At 38.6% G+C, this 19,972-nt stretch overlaps 1 protein-coding gene across 17 annotated transcripts in view; it reads left to right on the forward strand.

Annotated features, from left to right (window-relative positions):
* Positions 1-19,972, forward strand: part of LOC100499182 (uncharacterized) — a 300,507-nt gene that overhangs the window by 205,704 nt on the left and 74,831 nt on the right. For 7 of the 17 annotated variants that reach the window (XM_032602046.1, XM_031930104.2, XM_031930106.2 and 4 more), the window contains one exon: positions 5,607-7,441. The exons of 3 other annotated variants lie outside the window; for them this stretch is intronic. In XM_032602046.1, the coding sequence (XP_032457937.1) occupies positions 5,609-6,844 (1,236 nt within the window). In that variant the 5' untranslated portion in view covers positions 5,607-5,608 and the 3' untranslated portion in view covers positions 6,845-7,441. 17 annotated transcript variants of the gene reach the window in all.

Raw genomic sequence — 19,972 nt, forward strand, 5'->3', positions numbered from 1 at the left:
CATAGGAGCCAAAACCAATAAAGAGGCACCAAAGTTGGAGCATAGCGTGATAGCTCAAAGAACTAGAGCAAGACGCGCACAAGTACAGAGTCCAGTGGGACAGTACATCAAACAAGGAGCAATACCCAGAGTACCCAAACCCGTTGCACCAAGAAAAGCCACAAAACCAGGAAAACCAGTGACAGCTAAACCCACAGCTGAAATATCGACTGAAGCGTCAACAGCAGAAACTAGCTCCATTCAGCTGAAGGAAATCCCAGAAAGCTCAACCGATGCAGGCTCCGATACATCGATGACAGTCAACCCATCTAGACGATCGTGGTTATCTTCAACAACCAACGAAGACACCGACTCAGAGAAACCACCGATACCAGACCCAAGGTATAGTGGACTACGACAAGAAGACACAGAGACGACGGAAGAAGAAACAGAAGATGACGAAGTATTTTCTTTAGAAGGAAACCAAGATAAAACTATAAGCAACATTGCAATAGAGGTCAGCGCAATAGAAGGATCCAACACAGAAGAAAGTTCTGAGGACGAATCAATTAAGAACCTATCAGTAAAGACGACTCTAACTAGGGAAGAGGTAGAAGAAGCAAGCAGAAAATTTGAAGAGAGTATGAAAAGATATGAAATGGATAAAGACACCAATACCACAGAATCAGGGACAGAAATTGCGATACAGCTACAGATACCTTCACACTTTTCAGATGATGATGAAGTAGCAGATGAAGTACGTGAAGCAATCTACACATCCGACCCACGGTTTCAAACAGAAGAAGAAATAGATATAGATAATGTATGGAGAAAAAGCGTGCAGAAATTAATAAAAAGAGCACGACAAAAGCTACAGGAGACCACAAGAGAAGAAAACTCAGGAAGCGACTCCGACATCGAAAGCCTGGCTGACATAATTATGCCGCCGCCAAGGAAAACATTATCTGTGACCCCGACGATAACAAGTGGTAGCCCTACAGCCAAGAGCACACCACAAAATAAGACAAAAGCACGCAGGAAATTAGGAGTATTAAATGAAATAGAAGCAGAAGATGGATCAATAATAGACATAAGATTTTCAAAACCGCCTGAAATAACAATGCCTTTTCTCCTGCCTACACCACCAGACCTAGAGCCACTAAACAAAGACTACACTCCAACAGAAAATGATCATGAATCGGAAGATGCCCCAACACACATAACATTCAAGAAGATTCCCCAGAACATAATAACCGTAAGAGAATGCATCACGCACAAAAGAGATAACATTGTTCACTTTCATAATATAAGAGTGACAGTGAGTTATGGAAAAGACAGTTAAGAATAAGAGTGACAATGTGTTATGGAAAAGCACAAGTACCAGCTGAAAAACACAGAAAGGAAATAATTAGCCATCTTCACGACAGTCTAACAGGAGGACACAAGGGAATCAATCAAACTTACCAGAAAATAAGAGAACGATATTATTGGCCAGGAATGAGGAACGACGTTCAAGACTACATTCGAAGATGTGCAGAATGTCAAGAGCAGAAAATAGAGAGATTCAAAACTAGAGAGCCGATGATAATAACCGATACACCGATAGAGGCTTTTGACAAAGTATCGATCGACACAGTAGGAAAACTTAAGATGACCCCGAGAGGAAATTGCCATCTATTGACAATGCAATGCAACCTAACCAAATATTTAATAGCCATACCCATCAAAAATCTCAATGCCACAACAATAGCAGATGCATTGGCAAAGTATCTCATTTGTCAATTTGGGGCTCCGAGAGCCATACTCTCCGACAGAGGAACCAGTTTTCTGTCAAAAATAGTGGAATCATTATTGAAATTGTTCAAAATAAACCATCTCACGACGTCTGGATATAGACCTCAGACGAATGGGTCACTGGAAAGAAGCCACGCCCCACTTATAGAGTTCATTAGAATATACTCCGAAAGGTATGACGATTGGGACCATTTAACACCATTTGCAACATTCACTTACAACACTAGTGTACACGCAGCAACTAATTTCACCCCTTTTGAACTCGTTTACGGGCGAATAGCGCGTTTCCCTTTGAGAATACCATCCGACGAAAAACTAAAAACCTACAATGTTTACATGCGCGACCTAGTATTAAGGTTAGAAGAAATAAAAATTTTAGCAGGCGAAACCCAAATAGCGAATAAAATTAAAACAAAGGACAGGTATGACGAGAAAGTCAGAGCCTTTAATGGTAGAGTAGGCGGATACGCGAGACTAATAAATGAACCCCGTGTAAGCAAATTTGATGCGTATAGGAATAAACCATTGAGAATAATCGAATTCTTAGGTAGGAAAAATGTCCTTCTAGAGTACCCGAATGGAAAGCGCATACGAAAACATATAGATAAATTGAAAGCCGTAGAGGATAAGTCCGATAACGAGGATTCAGACTCTTTCAACTAATCGATAACCATGTTACAGGATGAAAATTTTAGAAATAATAATAATAATATTTAATCTACTCAACGTGAGGAGATGCGAACCCATGTACCAGATACAACCCCTAAACCCCAATCCCGGAATATACTTCGAGAAGCTGGACGTTATCAGGATCAAAAAGGCGACGTGGAAGCTCAACATCTACATTGACGTCGAGGACTTCATGCAGACGCACAACGCAACGGACTCGTACAAAGAAATATTCGAGATCTGCAAGAAAGTAATGGAAGAAAGAAAATGCAGACACGCCCTAGCCATTGACCTACTGCAAATAAAAGAACAAGAATTAGCAAAGACCCAAGAAAAGATAAAAGAGACAATAGCAAGTCTAGGACACACACAGTACCCCACAGCACGAATTCCAAGAAGCATCAGGACAAAGACACTAGTACCACTAGGCATAATTGGAAGTATAAGTAGCAGTTTGTTCGGACTCGTGACTAACGACGAAGTGGACAACATAAATAAAAATATAGACCAGCTCTTCCAGGACCAAAGCAAAATGGTTCATTTACTAGACGAGAATTCCCACATAATCTCAGCAAAATTTGAGGAATTATACAACATAACCAGCAACCACCAGAAAGTGTTGCAAGGATTCGAAAAAGAATTAACAAAGACGATCAAAACAATACTACGAGAAAAAGATCAAATGAAGTACCAAGTTGAAGTAGTAATATACGTTAAACGACTAGAATCGACATTGGACCATGTGATTAAAAGTAATGAGAAATTACTAGAAATCCTACGAAAATTAAAAGAAGGAAAAGTACACCCAGACCTTATGAAACAGGACATGGTTCAACAAATGAACATGGATGTAAAAAGAGTGAGTCAAGATTTAGAATTTCCACCACCACCAGAGCACATGAGAGCCGAAGAATTAGCCAGAATATCGGAAATTGACGCCATTCACCAAAATGGGCGAACATTAGCAGTGCTACATCTACCTCTAGTAGATCGCATGCCTTATCAATTGTACAAGATGCATCCTATTAACATACCACAAAACATGAAAAATGAAACGATGGGACAAGCCTTCATAAGACCATCACATGAATACATCGCCATTAGCTACGATCATACCAGATACATAAAATTCAATGAGGACCAAAGACAAATGTGCATTAAAACGCACTATGCAGACATATGCCCAATACTAGGAGCACTCAGGAATGTCCCAGAATCAAAAGACTGTGAAATAACATTGCTCTTGAACCCCAGTCAAAAGGCCATTACCCAATGTGATATACGATACAGACTAAGCGAACAAACTCAGTGGACGTACCTAAATTATGACAAATCATGGCTCTATTCAACAATTCGACCAGAAATACTAAACATCATTTGCCAAAACAAACATGAAAACAAGGTCACGATAAAAGACACAGGAATCGTTCACATAGCACCAATATGCATAGGAACAACGGCTGAGGCGACCGTCACCGGAGAAGTTACCAGGAACACCGAGTTTACCTACGTGTACAAACCAGAAATAAACTTAAAAATAACAGATATTTACCCCCTACTGAATCAAGAAGAGACCAGTTTAGAAGTGCACAGCTCAGAAAACATAGATGTGCTAGGACCAAATATGGCTAACAATGACGGAAGGCCATTGCATGAAATAGTCAGCAAACTAAGAGAAATAGGCAAACATAAACGACAAAACTACAGTACAAACACAGTACTATATGGAAGCATGACCGTCCAATTAATAATAGTAACGATAATAATAATTATCATCATAAAGATGAAGTGTCTAAGAAAATGGCGCTGCCCAAAGCATAAGAAGCGCAGAAACCCATCACCGAGAATAAACACCAAAAGACGAAAGATCGAAACAAAAGATGAGGAAATCGAACTCGAAAACATTCTAGGCAGCCATAAAAACCACGCAACCCTGCGACTAGACCGCGAAAACCCTAAAACGAACGCGCGATCGACAACAAAGAAATTTGCACTACCCAAACAAGAAGCAGAATGCTCATGAGTGAATAAAATTAAAATTTTGAATTTCCAGGACGCTTGTACATAGCAAAACAATGCTTAACCTATCAATTTTTTTTTATTCTCTAACATGATTGATGTAATCTATTTGCAGACAAAGGAATACACAATGGACTTTAGACCAAGAACAAACATTTCAATGTTCTGCGATGTAGACATACCACTATCAAACATAATAAGAGAATTTGAAAGAGTATCCCTATTAGCCAAGCAAAATAAATTAAAGAGGAACAGCAAGAGAGCAGCACCATACCAAACTCCCATGATAACCACAGGACCAAAAACAGCAATCGGAGATTTGATAGACCTCACTCCAAAAGAGAAACCAACAGTTAGATCTGAAATACACGTGGTTAATCAACCATCAACACCTCAACCAATCAGGAACAGACTGTTCTGCCTACTGCCTTGGGACGGCAATGATAGAGAGAAAGACGAAATGTTCTTCAGACATTTCGCCCAGTTCGGGACACTAGCATACTACGAAACAGTCTGAGACAAAAAGGGGCGTTTGTCATACGGATACGTGCAATATTTCACACAAGAAGACACCAAAGCCGCCAAGGAAGAGAGTGACCCAATGTACAAAGCAATATTTGCCTAACCGCGAAGACTTCCACGTGCAGCGCAAGGAACCGCAAATACTAAATTCCATGAAAGATGCAAACAGATGATAGAAGTAGAAATATACAACTTACATGAAATAACATGCAAAAAGCAAATAGCTTGGACCCAAGACAATGTCAGTGAAGACCCACTGAGCAAGTTACAGTCACTACAGGAGACAATTATGGAATTAAAAGAAAAAATAGCAAAACTGAAGAATCAAAAGGAAAACAACCGACATCTACCAACACCCAGGACAAATAGAGTGAGCCATGAAAGACCCAAGACCCCAGAAGCCACCCTCCCTGACCTAGATGAAAATGATAGCAATATGAGCATAGAATAAGACAGATAAATTTACATTTTGCGACCGTGTTATATAACCATAATAAACAATAGTTAGGACCAATGACCCTGTATGAATGAATGAATGCATGAACGAAAATACATCGCACGAATTAAAATAACCAAATACACATAACATATAATTATCATACCACTCTTTGAATTATTTTCAGATATGGACCAAGTTTTGAAAAATATCGTCACTTCAATCGTCTTCGACGAAGTTTTGAACCATGTCACTATGTGTTTTGACCCCGCGGGAAAATTCCCTATGGTGATGAAGCTATTGAACAGTTATGAACCAAACAACACCGTCACGTTTGAAATTATTCCAAGAGGACCACACCATGACTCAGCGAGATTAACTATTAAGTACAGAACACGGACAAGCGCGACGAGACTCAGAAGCGACTATAAGACATCCAGAACAGAGGACAGGATGACAGTAGAACAGAGAGTTGAAGCACCGACTGATTCGGACAGCTCAGACACAGACAACGACGATATCAACAGCGACGACAATGTTAATGATAACGGCTACCCCTTGCAGTACAATCCCCAAAACAACGTGGAATTACTCAAGATGAACTTGACGGACGCTTATACGATAACAGCTATATACAGAGGAGACGCAGTTGACGCAGAGGCATTGTTCAGACAGTACGGACCATGCCACACAGAACATTACATGTCCACGACAGACGATACTAAAGCCATATCGACACGGTACCAGTTAGACAGACATGCACGGAAAATAATAAATCTGTACAGACAATATATACAACGAACAGACGAGGACGTACAAGGACTTCGACGGCAAGAACGAGAACAGGGACCACCGACAACAGATTACGTTAGAGCGGACGATACTATTTGTGTACGAGTACCGCGGACAGTAAGCAAACAAGAACTGACGGAAATATTTGCAACATTTGGAGAAATAGCTGACATACGACGCATCAAACCGAACGACGAAGACGAACGTTATACAGCATTTATACAATACAGACACAAGGACAGCGCATACAAAGCAGTAACAGAAACTGACAATACATACTTACCGAAATGGGCTTATAATCGAAGACAACGGACGACAAAACCAGCGACGACACAGGAAAATGCACAGGAGCGACAGAGAACCGTAGGACCACAGGAACCCGCACAGAGACAAAGACGATGGACGTTGGACCCCGCCAACAACACAAAACTGTATGTTCTCGCACCACCTGACACGACACAACAGGAATTCAGAGCGGACTTCATAAAATACGAAGAAGCAATACAGATAGAGTTAACGAACGGAAAAAAGGAGAATAATGAAAAAGTAGGATACGTTATTTACAAGGACAAAATAGACGCCATCGACGCCAAATTAAACGGACCACGAAAATACAAAATTGACTGGAAGTGAACGCCACAGACTACTGAGACACTATTACATTTTACATGCGGAGACCAAATACCGATACAGAGTTTTACAGACCACACACGCGACTGCACCACAACTACACTACGACGACGGCTACAAGACGAAAAATGAACAACCGCAGCACCAACACAGTAACAGATGAGACCGACATCACAAACACCACAACCGAGTACCAGCAGACAAGCTGACGAGAGACAGAATGCTGACACAGCAGGGACAGCAACGCAGTCAACAAGAGCACCAGTCTCAATACACAGTGCCTTATACATCAACTACAGCTCATCAAGTGATGAAGAGTTAAATGAAATAGAAATAGCCAGATCAATACGCCAGCGACAACTGACCATAGACAATAGACAGCATCAAAATGAGAGAGCAGATGAGGCAGAAGCACCAGCGAGGCACGAGGACGAAGCAGCTAATGAGTTACGACAAGAACTGGACAAAATTGACTTCAAGAAGATAAGAGACGTTAGTTTTTAATTGACGACACCGTGACGCTAGTTTAAGTTAGATTTAAGAAACCAAGAGTGCCATAAAAGTTTTGTAGTCAATAAAAGATGCAGAACATAAGTATTATTGAACCAAGTTACCACTATTGTCATCTAAAATATTGTTTTGTACTACCTTTCATAAAAAAAAGAGAGAACATTTTCTTTCACTGACCAATTGACCTACATCCAAACAATACACCTTAATATAATATAAATATTAAACTATAGGAACTAATATCATATATAATATAAACGAAAGCGAATCTACTTACTAACACAAATGAAATATAGTATTAGCATAATATACAGTAGCAGGTTAGGACATATATTTAGATTAATATTAGGCAACATTAACAGTAATAGTTAAATTTATACAGTAAGGTTAAAGTGTACCAGAACATCATCAACGACATGTGTGACAGCGAGGTGAAACCAAAACAAATTACAAGATAGGACAAAACTAAAGAGAATAGATTACCCAAGATAGAACGATCCGCACGCAAGCAAAAGGTGATGCATTTGAAGAAATTCCATGTATCAATGAGATACAAAGAAAGCACAACTTCCAAGATACCTCATACAACTCATTGCTTAAAATGCATCTCACAACACCGATATTAAATCAGTAAATAGCAGGTTAGAACTTTAACCTCATAGGACAGTTCGTTACTCAGTTTTGGTTTCTCATTGTGTCACCGGTGTCTGACCATTTACCCTTATATGTGTGTGTTTGTCGAGGACGACAAACGTCTGCAACGGGGAGGGGGGAGGATGTTAAGTGACGAAGTTCCTGGATAAATTATTTAGAAACATTATATAAAAATTACACAAAGCCAGTAAAAAGAAGATCCAGAAACTTCGACGCTTAACTAAGCCTCGAAGGAATGTACCCGAAACCAAAACAAACTTCTCCTCCCTCGGCTGAAGTGCGCGTGCACAGCCGACGCTGCAGTTTAGCCGTTGACCATAGTATTAGGCCCATAAGGCCTAATGAGTAAGACAAAGAGCGCGGCTAGGCTGAAGTAAGAAGAGAGGAGAAGTAAGTACCCCGCGTGTGAGAAAGCTTCGACTCTCTCTCAAGCATACTCCAGGGTGTGCGCTCCTAGAGAAAGGACGCTAAATTTAAGAGTTTAGATTTTGAGTAATTTGCCTTTGAGAAATTCAATAAGTTTTTTTTCATTTGAGTGTCTGATTTAATTTGTGTTTTGATAAGTTGATAATAAACATCACTGCAATCCATGTGTTGAGTTTTGGAAAATAAGTCACTCAGAATATAACCAATTTTGAGCCATCCTCCGTTTTGCTAAAACATCTTGCCAAAAAGGAGATCTAAACCCCGCAATCTTTTCCGAGCAGTCATCCCAGTTTTTTTTGAGCATCCTTTCGGGTTAAATTATTTCTCAAATTCAAGAAGTCCACAGAACAAAGTAAGTAGCATTTAATTCAATATTTCTGAACTTTGACATTTCGCTTAAATCAAACAGTTCTGCCTCGACAAATTAGTGTTCTCACTGATCTCCCCGGTATGGGAGAGTAGCTAAGCGCCCACGTTTTAATAATATTTCATTGTTAGCTGGTGGAATCGGTCCTATCCTAACACTACACTGTAAAAGAACGCGAAACAGCCAGGTCAAATATTGACGGTTTAACATCCGTCTTCCGAAATAGAAAGATTTGAGCGATCTAATTTATCAAGACGTCGCATAATTTAGGTTTAAGAAATTAAATAAATAGAAGGTTAGAATAAAAAAATATATACACGAATAATAATTACATCAAATAATATCATTACTAAGTAAAAACGAAAAACCAACCTAAAACGTTTTTAAATCATATGACATAAAAATAACCACGATAAATTCACGGAACAAGATTTGATTTTTTTAAAGATACTGAGACGGGTCATATTTTGCTCAATTCTTTAATTAACAAAAGATTTATAGTTCGCTCAAATTTAGTGAAAAAGTTTAAAGAAAATACTAAAAGAACCGCTACGTGTCAAACAACAACAATAAACAGAAATTTTTAATGCAAAATGGTAATTCTTCTAGTAAATTAAAGCGTTTCAAAATCTGCGAACCCCAGCTTCATTCATTTTTTTACTGTTTTTTTTTTACGCGGCACCGGACGTGCCGCTTAGAGAATAACATTACAATAAACAATATAGAACAAAATTTACAACAATTGCAAACAAAAAAAACAGTAAAAGAAAGACGAATAGCAATAAACTAATTAACAAATTAAATAAGTAATCACGTAAAAATTCAGCGAAAAAGACGCGACCGACGAGCACGTGAAACATAATATCACATAGACACACTGCAATTAAGATTCGACATTGCCATTAGGAAAATAATTGAACCTATTGTTCTCTACCCTAGTTTATTCTATTGCATTTTTAATTATTTTCTTAACTACCATTTTTAGAAGTTCAATAAAGTAAGCTTATAATTTACAACGCTGATGCGGAGATGCGAAAATCGAGGACGAAGTGAAAACGTATACATCGAAGAAGTAAACGATTAAATCAATAGAACATAGTTAACTTTGAAATAAAACATAATAATTGTATCGCAAATGCTATTATTTAAATTTATTTTTAGTTAAATAAAAACAATTTTACGCGTGCACATGCTCAGACGATAAACCAAAGTAAATCAGTCGCTGGTATACATAGCAATACGTTCAAACGATATAAAAATAACTATGACAATTCAACGAGTTGTCTATACGCAACCGCACGAAAGCAGCTAGTTCATTTCTTTATCTAAGCCGGTACAGCAGCACTTTACGATTAAAATTAACACGAAAAAATCGAATAGCACGAACATTACTACGGAAGCGGGGAGAAAAACTAAAGTCTAGGGTCACCCCCTAGATCAAGCGCAAAGGTTATGCGTAGATGGGAAGACAGAAGTAGGGAGAAAATTAAAGGCTAGGGTCACCTAGATATTTCGAATTGAGTCTGTGTCGAATCAGTGAAATCCACACGACAACAAGCCAAATCATACTAGAGCGAAAGTCTCTATTTTTCAAAACCAACAGGGTTCACTTCGACTTCTCCCAACGCTTGCCCGGAGCCTATAGAGCACCTAGGGGTCCTGTCGAAAATCGAGTCTAGAAAACTCGAACAGTGACCAGCATATAGGGAGCTAGAAAGGCGCTGAGGCCCGTCATTTATTAAATATGAAGCTCATGAAGTACCGAAATCATAAGGAGCCATATGAGCTCTGAGACGTGCAAAGTGTCATCTTACTAGAGCAACAAGCTAGCATTTTTTTATAAACCAAGCAACAATGCGTATTAATTTTTTTAATCGGTTATACATCCGATGTAGCGAAAATGTAACCAAGCGACACGCGCAAAAGAAGGAAAAACAATCGATTCTAAAAATAAAAAGGAAAAACGCATACTTACATTACATAGACGATTAAAAGCGTTTAAATGTTCCACGATTTACGTAAATTCAAAAACAAAAGGAAAAATTTTTGCGAGAAGAGTCCATTGCTCAAAAGCAGAATAAATTACATCAAAACGCAAGATCAAATCGTACTTCGTAGCATCCCGCTTCGTTCTCTACCGATAACGCGAAATCAAATCATCGTAAAAAGCAGAAAGAAAAGCCAAGCTGCAAGTAGCGGGACAAGGGCAGTGCTCAGCATTACCTGAAAAAAAAATAGCCATTTTAACTGAACTCGCACCAGTAATCCGTCATTGTACGAAGACTCGCCAAAATTACCGTAGAGGTTCAGCAGTTTTTAAGAATCAGTTTGGTCGTTTCTGCTGATGTCCCGCGTAAGCGACCAATTTTACGAGTCGCGACTCGCCAAAATTACCAGTGGCACACCGTTGTTCTTACTGAACAGTGGTTACGGTCGAACTTTATAGCAGAAACGCCTGTGTTTTTTTTTCAGTGTAGGATTAATCATAATTACTATTAGTATAATCATAATACTATAAATACATCTATACTTTTGTGGCGTGCATGTTTCCCGCAACTGCGGGGCCTGGTAGAGAGCGTTTACAACGCTCTCGAGTTTTCGCCAAGCGGTCCGTCGCTTTATTACCTCACCGCGATCCGCCGCGCGCGCGCTCGCTAATCCCCCAGATGAGGCAGTCCCCGGATTTTCGGCAGCCGAGCGATCTGTCGCCTATTACACTTAAAGCAATAAAACGATCGGCCGCGCGCGCTCAATAATCTTCGGAATTCTCAAAAAAAAGCATGCGCGCCACTCATCCGCTAAAGTGCCCAAGCTATCCCTTCCCTTCGGGCCTCATGAGCGAGACCAACGTCTTCCCTCCGAGGTCTGAAGGGTGGCTTCGCTGGGGGCACTCGTCACTCTCGCTCGAACCAGAGACTTGCACAGACCTAGGCCCTCTTGCCTGTCCTGCAGTCTGCGTTCTGCCGAGCCAAGCAAAGTTTGATAGTAGTAATTCCAAGCTCTCTAAATAAATACAAAGTCCAATCGAACACACGTGTCCAATTTCTCCCTACCTCACCTCTACAAGCGCTTGGAGACTAAAAATTGATGACCCCGACGTGATATTAAGGCGAAGGAAGTGATTGGACAATTTCTAAGTGTTTTGTGTACTTGCGTGTAGTCGAGTGTTTTCAAAATGCCAGAAACCGGTGACGTTTCTTACGTACGTTCTTTAACAATTGTACTATACGGCAACTCTGCCCGAATCCGGACTGATATGTCGCGTCGAACTTTAACTTTTTACGTGTAACTTCTGTCGAAACATGGAATATTTTCGACGGTTCAAAGACTTAAAATATTTTTGATCGTGCAAAGAATATTTTCGATACTATCGGACTTGGAATACTGACGTTGTCGTTTATCGTTCCTGATGAAAATTATAATTGTTTTATGATACATGGGTTAGTTGCGAGCGAGCGTTAAACAGAATCTTGTTGCTTTGAATAAACTTTATTGAGAATTAAAACGCGAGTCCACATTTAAATCCTTAAACTCCTAACTCCTGATGTGCCCATTCATACTCGAGATCTATTCGCTTTGGAAGCTGAGCCGACGCCCAACTGAGAGGATGTGCTGGTAGCCGAGCAGGTCAGAAGCAGAACAAAACACAAGATAAGTGAAATACACACACATAGGCCGCGCGCTTCACTAAAAATTCTCTTTCTCCCTTCCTCCTTATCGCAATTCGTTGCACGAAAAGTCGATCGCATCTTCCAAAAGTCTAACATAATATTAGTCCGTGATACAATCGTAACGATAGGCATGATGTCCTACTTAACTGGCTACTAAGGGAAGATCAATTTACATTACAAATCTTAGTGTTAAATTTAGACTAAAAATAAATAAAGATCAATGGCGGTTTCAAAAGACTTCCGAGCGGCTACTAGAGGCTGTTCTTTCTTAGATCGCGAAGGTAGTCAGGTACCGAGAGTGCTAAGACTCTGCGTTAAGTTTTGTCGTCCTATGTGCTTATAAAGCAAACCAACCCATAGAGTTACTGTCGACTGTGTACTGGTGACAACTCTTATAAGTTTAGGTTATAACACCGGTTAACTAGAACTAAGTTAAGGAGGGCAAATGCTTCCAATAGCGCTCGTCCTCTTTCGTTCGTCCTTTGGCTACCCCACTTTACTGTCCAGGCGTTGAAATCGCCTGCTATCAGTACTAGTTTTCTTCCTACAGCATCCTGTACTTGCCGGTCCAACAGTTGTCTGAATTGTTCTATCGACGCGTTAGGAGAAGCATAGCAGCCGTAAATGTGTACGCCTGCGTCCAGGTCTCTGTATTGTTCGCAGACGATGGCTATGTCAATCTCTGTCTCACGGACATACTGGTTCAGTAGGTCCTGTGCAGTCGCACAGTGATTTATATTCAACTGCACTATTTTTATTTTCTTCGTCTGTCAGTGGCTTCTATTGTAACTCGGTAAACTGAGCATGCATAGCTACCAGCTGCGTGGTCACTCTTCCCACCCGTGCCTCCTTTGCAGAGTACACAGTTGGGTTTGTTCTTACACTCCTTCGCTATGTGCCCATCTTTTTCACATTTAAAACAATGCTTACTTCTATCTTCAGTTACTGTGCAGTTTCTGCCAATATGGCCAAAACCTAGGCATTTTTAACACTTAAGCGGCTTGTTTTTGTGGTTAGTCACCCGGATCCTACAGTTGACCCATTCTATTCTGATCTTCTGTAGCTTAGTGATCTTAGCCGCTATCTGAGTTGGGTATCACTGTAATATGCGTGTCACCGTTCGTCCTTCGCAGAGATCTTATCATAGAGTCTTCTTTGATGTTCTCTTCGCCAATTTCTTTATGTAGTGCTTCTAGTACCTCCTCTTTTGAGGTAAGCATGTCCAGATCTCTTACTTTAATGGTTTCTTCTTGCTGTAGTGCTTTTATTGTGGCGCCGTCTACTAGTACTGCTTTAACTGCTTCTTGGAATTCTGATGTCTTGACTTCTCTTGTGCATTTAAGCTGTATCAAAAGATCTCCTGCAACTGTTCTGCGTATTTTATTTACGCTATTCCCCAGCGTGTTAAGGGGACACAACACCTTTAAACTTCGAAAAAATTGTTTTTTTATTGCTTATTTTGACAGACAATGTTCCGTAGAAAACGCTCCTGAAACACGTTTATCAAAAAAAAAAATTTCCCGCAAAGTTACAAGTAAAATACTAAAACAAAATTTTTATCATTTTTTCGTAAAATTGCGTATTATTCATTTTTTGTCTAATACGACTAATAAATTTAATAAGTTTTATAAATTCAATCTGAATAAAATTTTTATTGTAAATATCGAAAATACTATTTTTTTACCGTAGTATATACGTATATTATGCTCCGCATACATATTTTAGTAAATAAATTAGTGCGTATTGATACAATTTTTTTGCGTTATTTTCGAGATAAATTTCTAGTTTTGCTTCTTATATAAGGCTCCGATGGATACGTAGGGACTCTATGAAGACTGCATTGATAGAAGAAACAGCCGCTACAGAGACTGGAGCACTTGGATCAAACATTTGGAGGTTAGACTGGTAATTTTCTATTCGTTTCATCTTGAAGGTTTGACACAGTAACCAAAAGAAAAGATAAGTATGAAATGTTATCATTATCAAGGATAAAATAATCTTTTCATCACATTTTTATAAAAATTCATGAAATGCCTTTTTTTGGTTGCAGTTAAGAAAAGCCGTACAGAACCCAGAGATATCAGTGAATATACCTCATAATTGCTGAGTGTCAAGGTCTATATGTGTGGAACATAGAAAACTTAGTCCCAAAAGTTTTGGTAAGCACTAATTTAAGTTACACTTTCAACAATAATCATAAACTTTAAAGTTCATTTTCTCTAAATGTTGTTTTTACTGATTTCAGCTCACTGTCCGTATGATTCCAAGTGAACGCATGGTTCTTTTGGGCTCAAACTCAAGGAAGATATTTTGTACACCTGTAGTTCTGGTATGAATACAGGGATTTTTATTTAAATGTTTAGAAAATGTTTTATACACAAAAAGGTGCCAGAATAAGCGAAAAAAAGAAAAAAATGCAGTTTTTCCTCGCCAAATCATTTCTAAACATTCAAATTAAAATCCCTGCATTCATACCAGAACTACAGGTGTACAAAGTATCTTCCTTGAGTTTGAGCCCAAAAGAACCATGCGTTCACTTGGAATCATACGGACAGTGAAAAAGTTCACAAATTATTGCACCGAGTGCCACAATGGACCAGCAGGAATAATATAGGTTTTAACATGATAAAATAAAAGGTATTTATGCTAAATATATCTTTAAAAAATTTCAAATGATTTACTTTGAATTTATGAATTTTTCTCAGAGTTCTTTTTTTCAGAGTTTAAAGGTGTTGTGTCCCCTTAAGTGACGGAGCCGCTTTCATTTTTGACAAAATATCTGCATAGCTCTGTCCTTCTGCAGCCTTGATGATTAAATCATCTGGTCTGGGAGGTCTTGACCGCTTCGGTCCATCCTTGCTGATCCTATTCTGGTTTGTAACGCCACGGACACTGTTATCCTCTTTGCTTGCCTTTTTCTCCTGTTTCTTCGAATTTCTTGTGACGACTTCTTGCCACGCTGCCTTTTTAGGTTGGTTATTCTCTCTTTTATTTCCTCTATTTCTATCCTGCGGAGTAGTGGGGGCTTCCTTTGTTGTACCCGCCTTCCGAGAACTAAGACTTGGAGTTGTCTGGGTTTCCCTCCCCTGAGTTCCCGGGCGTTGGCATTGCTGTAAGTTATCATCTGCCATGCAGAGATTCTTATGGCTTGTTCTTAAGATTCGGGCAAGATCTTTTATTTGTTTGTGCACATTGTGCCTATTCCTGACATAGTCCATCGAGTCCTTGATTCTGCTGCCAAGGCGGTCCAAGTGCGCATTCCTTTGCGGTATGCAAACAGTTCTTTTATCCTTGTCTGCATCAACTCCTATTTCTATATCACCTGCCTCTCTACATGCAGCAGGGGCTGCATATAGGGACGCAGTGTATTTATGTCCGTGTGCGGGTGCGCGCGCGTGTGTGTGTGCGTGTAGAAAATTAAAAAATTCTAATGACTTCTATAATTTTTGCATAAGGTTTCCTATAAGGTTTACGCATAAATGAACTTTTAATGAAGAGTATATTTTTTATATTTTTGGTATGATACAAATTTTAAGAATCTTGAAATTTGGCATTGTTTGAAATTAACAAATCTTCTTAAAATCTGTTAGAATAATTTATAAATTAGTAGTTTAAAATTATAGAATTTTAAAATAAATCTTTAAAGAAACTCTGCAAATAAATGGAAAAGAAAATAAAGAAGTAAATGTTTTAATTTTATATCGCTTGTTAACCATTTTAAAATTCAAAAATTATTCATAAATATAATTTTTCATTGTAGGATAAAATAAAAATACATCTTCAATGGTTAATCAATCAAGAAAAAAGTTTTTTCTTTGTAAATATCGAAACGCGTTTACTTTTTTTTTATTTTCTTGATAATAGTGTAATTTTTAATCAAATTTTGCTGATTTGATCATTTTTATATTGAAAAAATAGCGAAAAATTGCATATTTACCCCCTAAAATCGACAAGTTAGCACGTAAGAAAAACACGTGTCTAATATTTTTTCGAGTAGTACAACATATTACAAAATGATTAAAATCGGTGAGCTACTCGTGAGTACCCTTCCTTGTGAGCCAAATAAATTCTATTCAGTCCTCTAACTTTTCATTGTAATTTACTGCCAGCTGTACATTTACTTTGATTTCTTGCGTGGGTCCCACTTTACTTACCAGCGATGCTGACATTTTACATGGTTTAGTGCCGTGCATCTTTATGAAATAAGCTAAAACTTGTAGCTCGTTACAGTATATATAATATAATATTTACTATGCATATTATTTTATACAATATTTATATATTTTTCTGTTTTTTAGTAAAATCGAGACGGCTTTTTATGAAAAAAGAATACAAAAGAATGGTTTTATGATTATTAAGAAAAGTGAAAATGTAATCATTGGAGATGAAATAGATTTGATTGCCAACAAGCCCATGGTTAATCCCAATTTTCTAACAGTATCAAGAATAACTATAGCTGATATAAATTTTCAGCATGATGAATATAAAATTAAAATAGTCTGTGAAAAAAATTTAATTGTAGAAAATGTATCAAAAAACAAATAAAATATGTTTTGGTTTTGAATAATATTTGATGAGTAGCGTTATTCTTGACATACTTCTTTAGCAAACCAGCGATTTTGGACGCGCATCGCGCGATTTGATTTGTGTTTTTTCTGATTTATCAGCTTTAAAGCTTAAGTAGAATGTTAGATACGCGTACAAAAATGAACAACTAATTCGAAAGGCTTAGGTGCAGGCTATCCCATGGAACAGAAAATAGTACATTATGCAACAAGGCTGCATTATGCAGGGGCTAAAGTAGCAGATTTTTCCCGCGGGTGGATTTTACACAAGAGTGCGTTTACTGCCCGAGCGAAACTAGATTCAAATGACTGTAACTTAGATTTTTTAGTACCTAGAAACCTCACCAAAAAACGAAATCAAAGGTTTATTTTCCTACTTTAATAATCTGCAATAAATATTTGTCCTAGGTTTTTTTACAATAATATTAAATAACAAATAAGCCAAAAAATAATGATTTAAGTGGTCCAGCCTGGATTAAATCCTGCAAAAAACAACAAAATATTCGTCTGATGAAAAATTTTTTCTTTTTACGTAAATTAAAAAACAAAAAATATTTACAATATACACTATTCCTACTGAAAAATATCATATATATATATATATATATATATATATATATATATATATATATACAGGGTGACCCAATTTAAACGGGCACCGCTCATAACTCGTCAGGGACAGCCACAATCGAAAAAATGGTAGAGACCAAAGTTGTAGGATATCGAAGGGGCAACCCGATGGTGACCTTGGATTTGACCTTGAACGCGTTTTTCAAGGTCATTTGAAGGTCAACTTTGGATTTTTAAATAGGAACCCCATTCTTTTATTGCGGGAATGGAAAGAGCGGTACATTTTACGTTCAGAATGGTATGTTCGGTTGCGGCACTGAAGGTCATCTCAATGTCCTGCAGCCAGAATGAAACCCCGCCTACGTAATTCCTCTAGCAACGCCAAATTAAAAAAATAATATTTTTGGCGGAAGGCCGAGTGTGAGACTCTTTCAACAATTTTCGGAGGCTATTTTTATTTTTGCAAATCGAAAGTTCGGGCGGCAGGTACGGCGCGGGGCCCGGGCGCCTGCTTGAAAATCATTCGTGAGTTAAGCGTCGTAGGGGAAGGTTCGACGGAGTCGCGGTGGCAAGACTGAGCGCGGGACTTATTTTAAAAGGCTTATTTCGGGAGCCATTTTTATTTTTCGCACATCAGGAGTTCGGGTAGGTAGGTGGCGACCACCTAGAGAAGTCATTCGCAAGTTAACCGTCGGAAGGGATCATTCGGGGAATAGCGAGACTTATGTTTGGACGCTAGCGAGGGCTCATTTGCGTCTTGGCCGCTGGACAGAGAACATCTAAGAAGGGATTTCATCTCGGATACAAAGTAAAAGTAAAGTTTGAAAAAAAATAATTTGACCTTGAAATGACCTTGTAGGACTGGCTCAAATTCGAGGTCACAATTCTCCCCCCCCCCCCTATACAAGAACTTTGGTCTCTACCACTTTTTTTTAATTTGGCGTTGCTAGAGGAATTACGTAGGCGGGGTTTCATTCTGGCTGCATGACCTTGCGATGACCTTCAGTGCTGCAACCGAACATACCATTCTGAACGTAAAATTTACCGCTCTTTCCATTCCCGCAATAAAAGAATGGGGTTCATATTTAAAAATCCAAAGTTGACCTTCAAATGACCTTGAAAAACGCGTTCAAGGTCAAATCCAAGTTCACCATCGGGTTGCCCCTTCGATATCCTACAACTTTCGTCTCTACCATTTTTTCGATTGTAGCTGTCCCTGACGAGTTATGAGCGGTGCCCGTTTAAATTGGGTCACCCTGTATATACAGGGTGGACCATTTTAATCTATTATGGGAAGTATCTCAGATTTATGGTTGGATACAGAAAAATGTTTTAGACAAAAGTTGTAGAGGTCAAAGGGGGTCAACTTATGGTAGCAACAACTTTGACCTTGAACTTGTTTTTGAAGGTCATTTCAAGGTCAAGATCACTTTTTTAAATAGGAAGACCTACTTTTGACTCCGGATTTGAAAAGTGCAGAAAATTTTACGTTCAAAATGATATTTTGAACAAGGTCACGGAAGGTCATATGCTGGTCAAATTTACGAAAATTGTTAAATAATGTGTGTTAGCTCGGAATAACGGTCGGAAACATCAAAATGTTTTTAAAAAAAGTTGCCAACGGTGGAGAGTTTCACTTTCTGGTTGCAATAACCTTGACCTTGAATTTGGTTCTCAAGGTTATGTCAAGGTCAAAATGATTTTTCAAGCGAATACCCCTGCTTTTGATCTCCGATTTGGTAAAAATAAGAGAATGCCCGTTGGAAATGCTAATCAAGGTCATGGTAAGGTCGTGTCAAGGCCAATTTACTGAGCACTTCAAAAGTTAAAAATAAATATTTGAAGTTCAAAAGTCATCAAAGACCTTGAACATCTGTCTAATTTTGAGGTAAAATTAGCCTAAAATATAAAAAAATTACATGAAATCCATTAATTTTTTTAAGACAAATCTTTCTCACTTGGTATTTTACATTTTTTAAAAGACAGAAAATCAGCCAAGTACCTATGACTTTCTCAAAGCTTTTTACGTCCTATTTTTAGCGTTACCCAGAAACAACGACGTGGACGTAATAAGATTATGTTTCCTTTGGTGTGCTTTATTACAGTGAGTTCCCCTTGCCTCCCACTGAGGTGCTTGTTTAACGTGAGTCCCCTTGCCTCTCACTGGGGTGCTTGTTTAACGTGAGTCCCCTTGCCTCTCACTGGGGTGCTTGTTTAACGTGAGTCCCCTTGCCTCTCACTTCTAACCATTGAGTATCTGCTCAAACTGACGACCGTTTGCGTCGATACAAAGTTGAATTCTTCTTAAAAAATGTCTTACCATGGAAAGCAAGACATTTCTTGGAATTTCTGCACAAGCTGTTCGTAT

The sequence above is a fragment of the Nasonia vitripennis genome, assembly GCF_009193385.2.
Source record: "Nasonia vitripennis strain AsymCx chromosome 4 unlocalized genomic scaffold, Nvit_psr_1.1 chr4_random0009, whole genome shotgun sequence".
Lineage (NCBI taxonomy): Eukaryota > Metazoa > Arthropoda > Insecta > Hymenoptera > Pteromalidae > Nasonia > Nasonia vitripennis.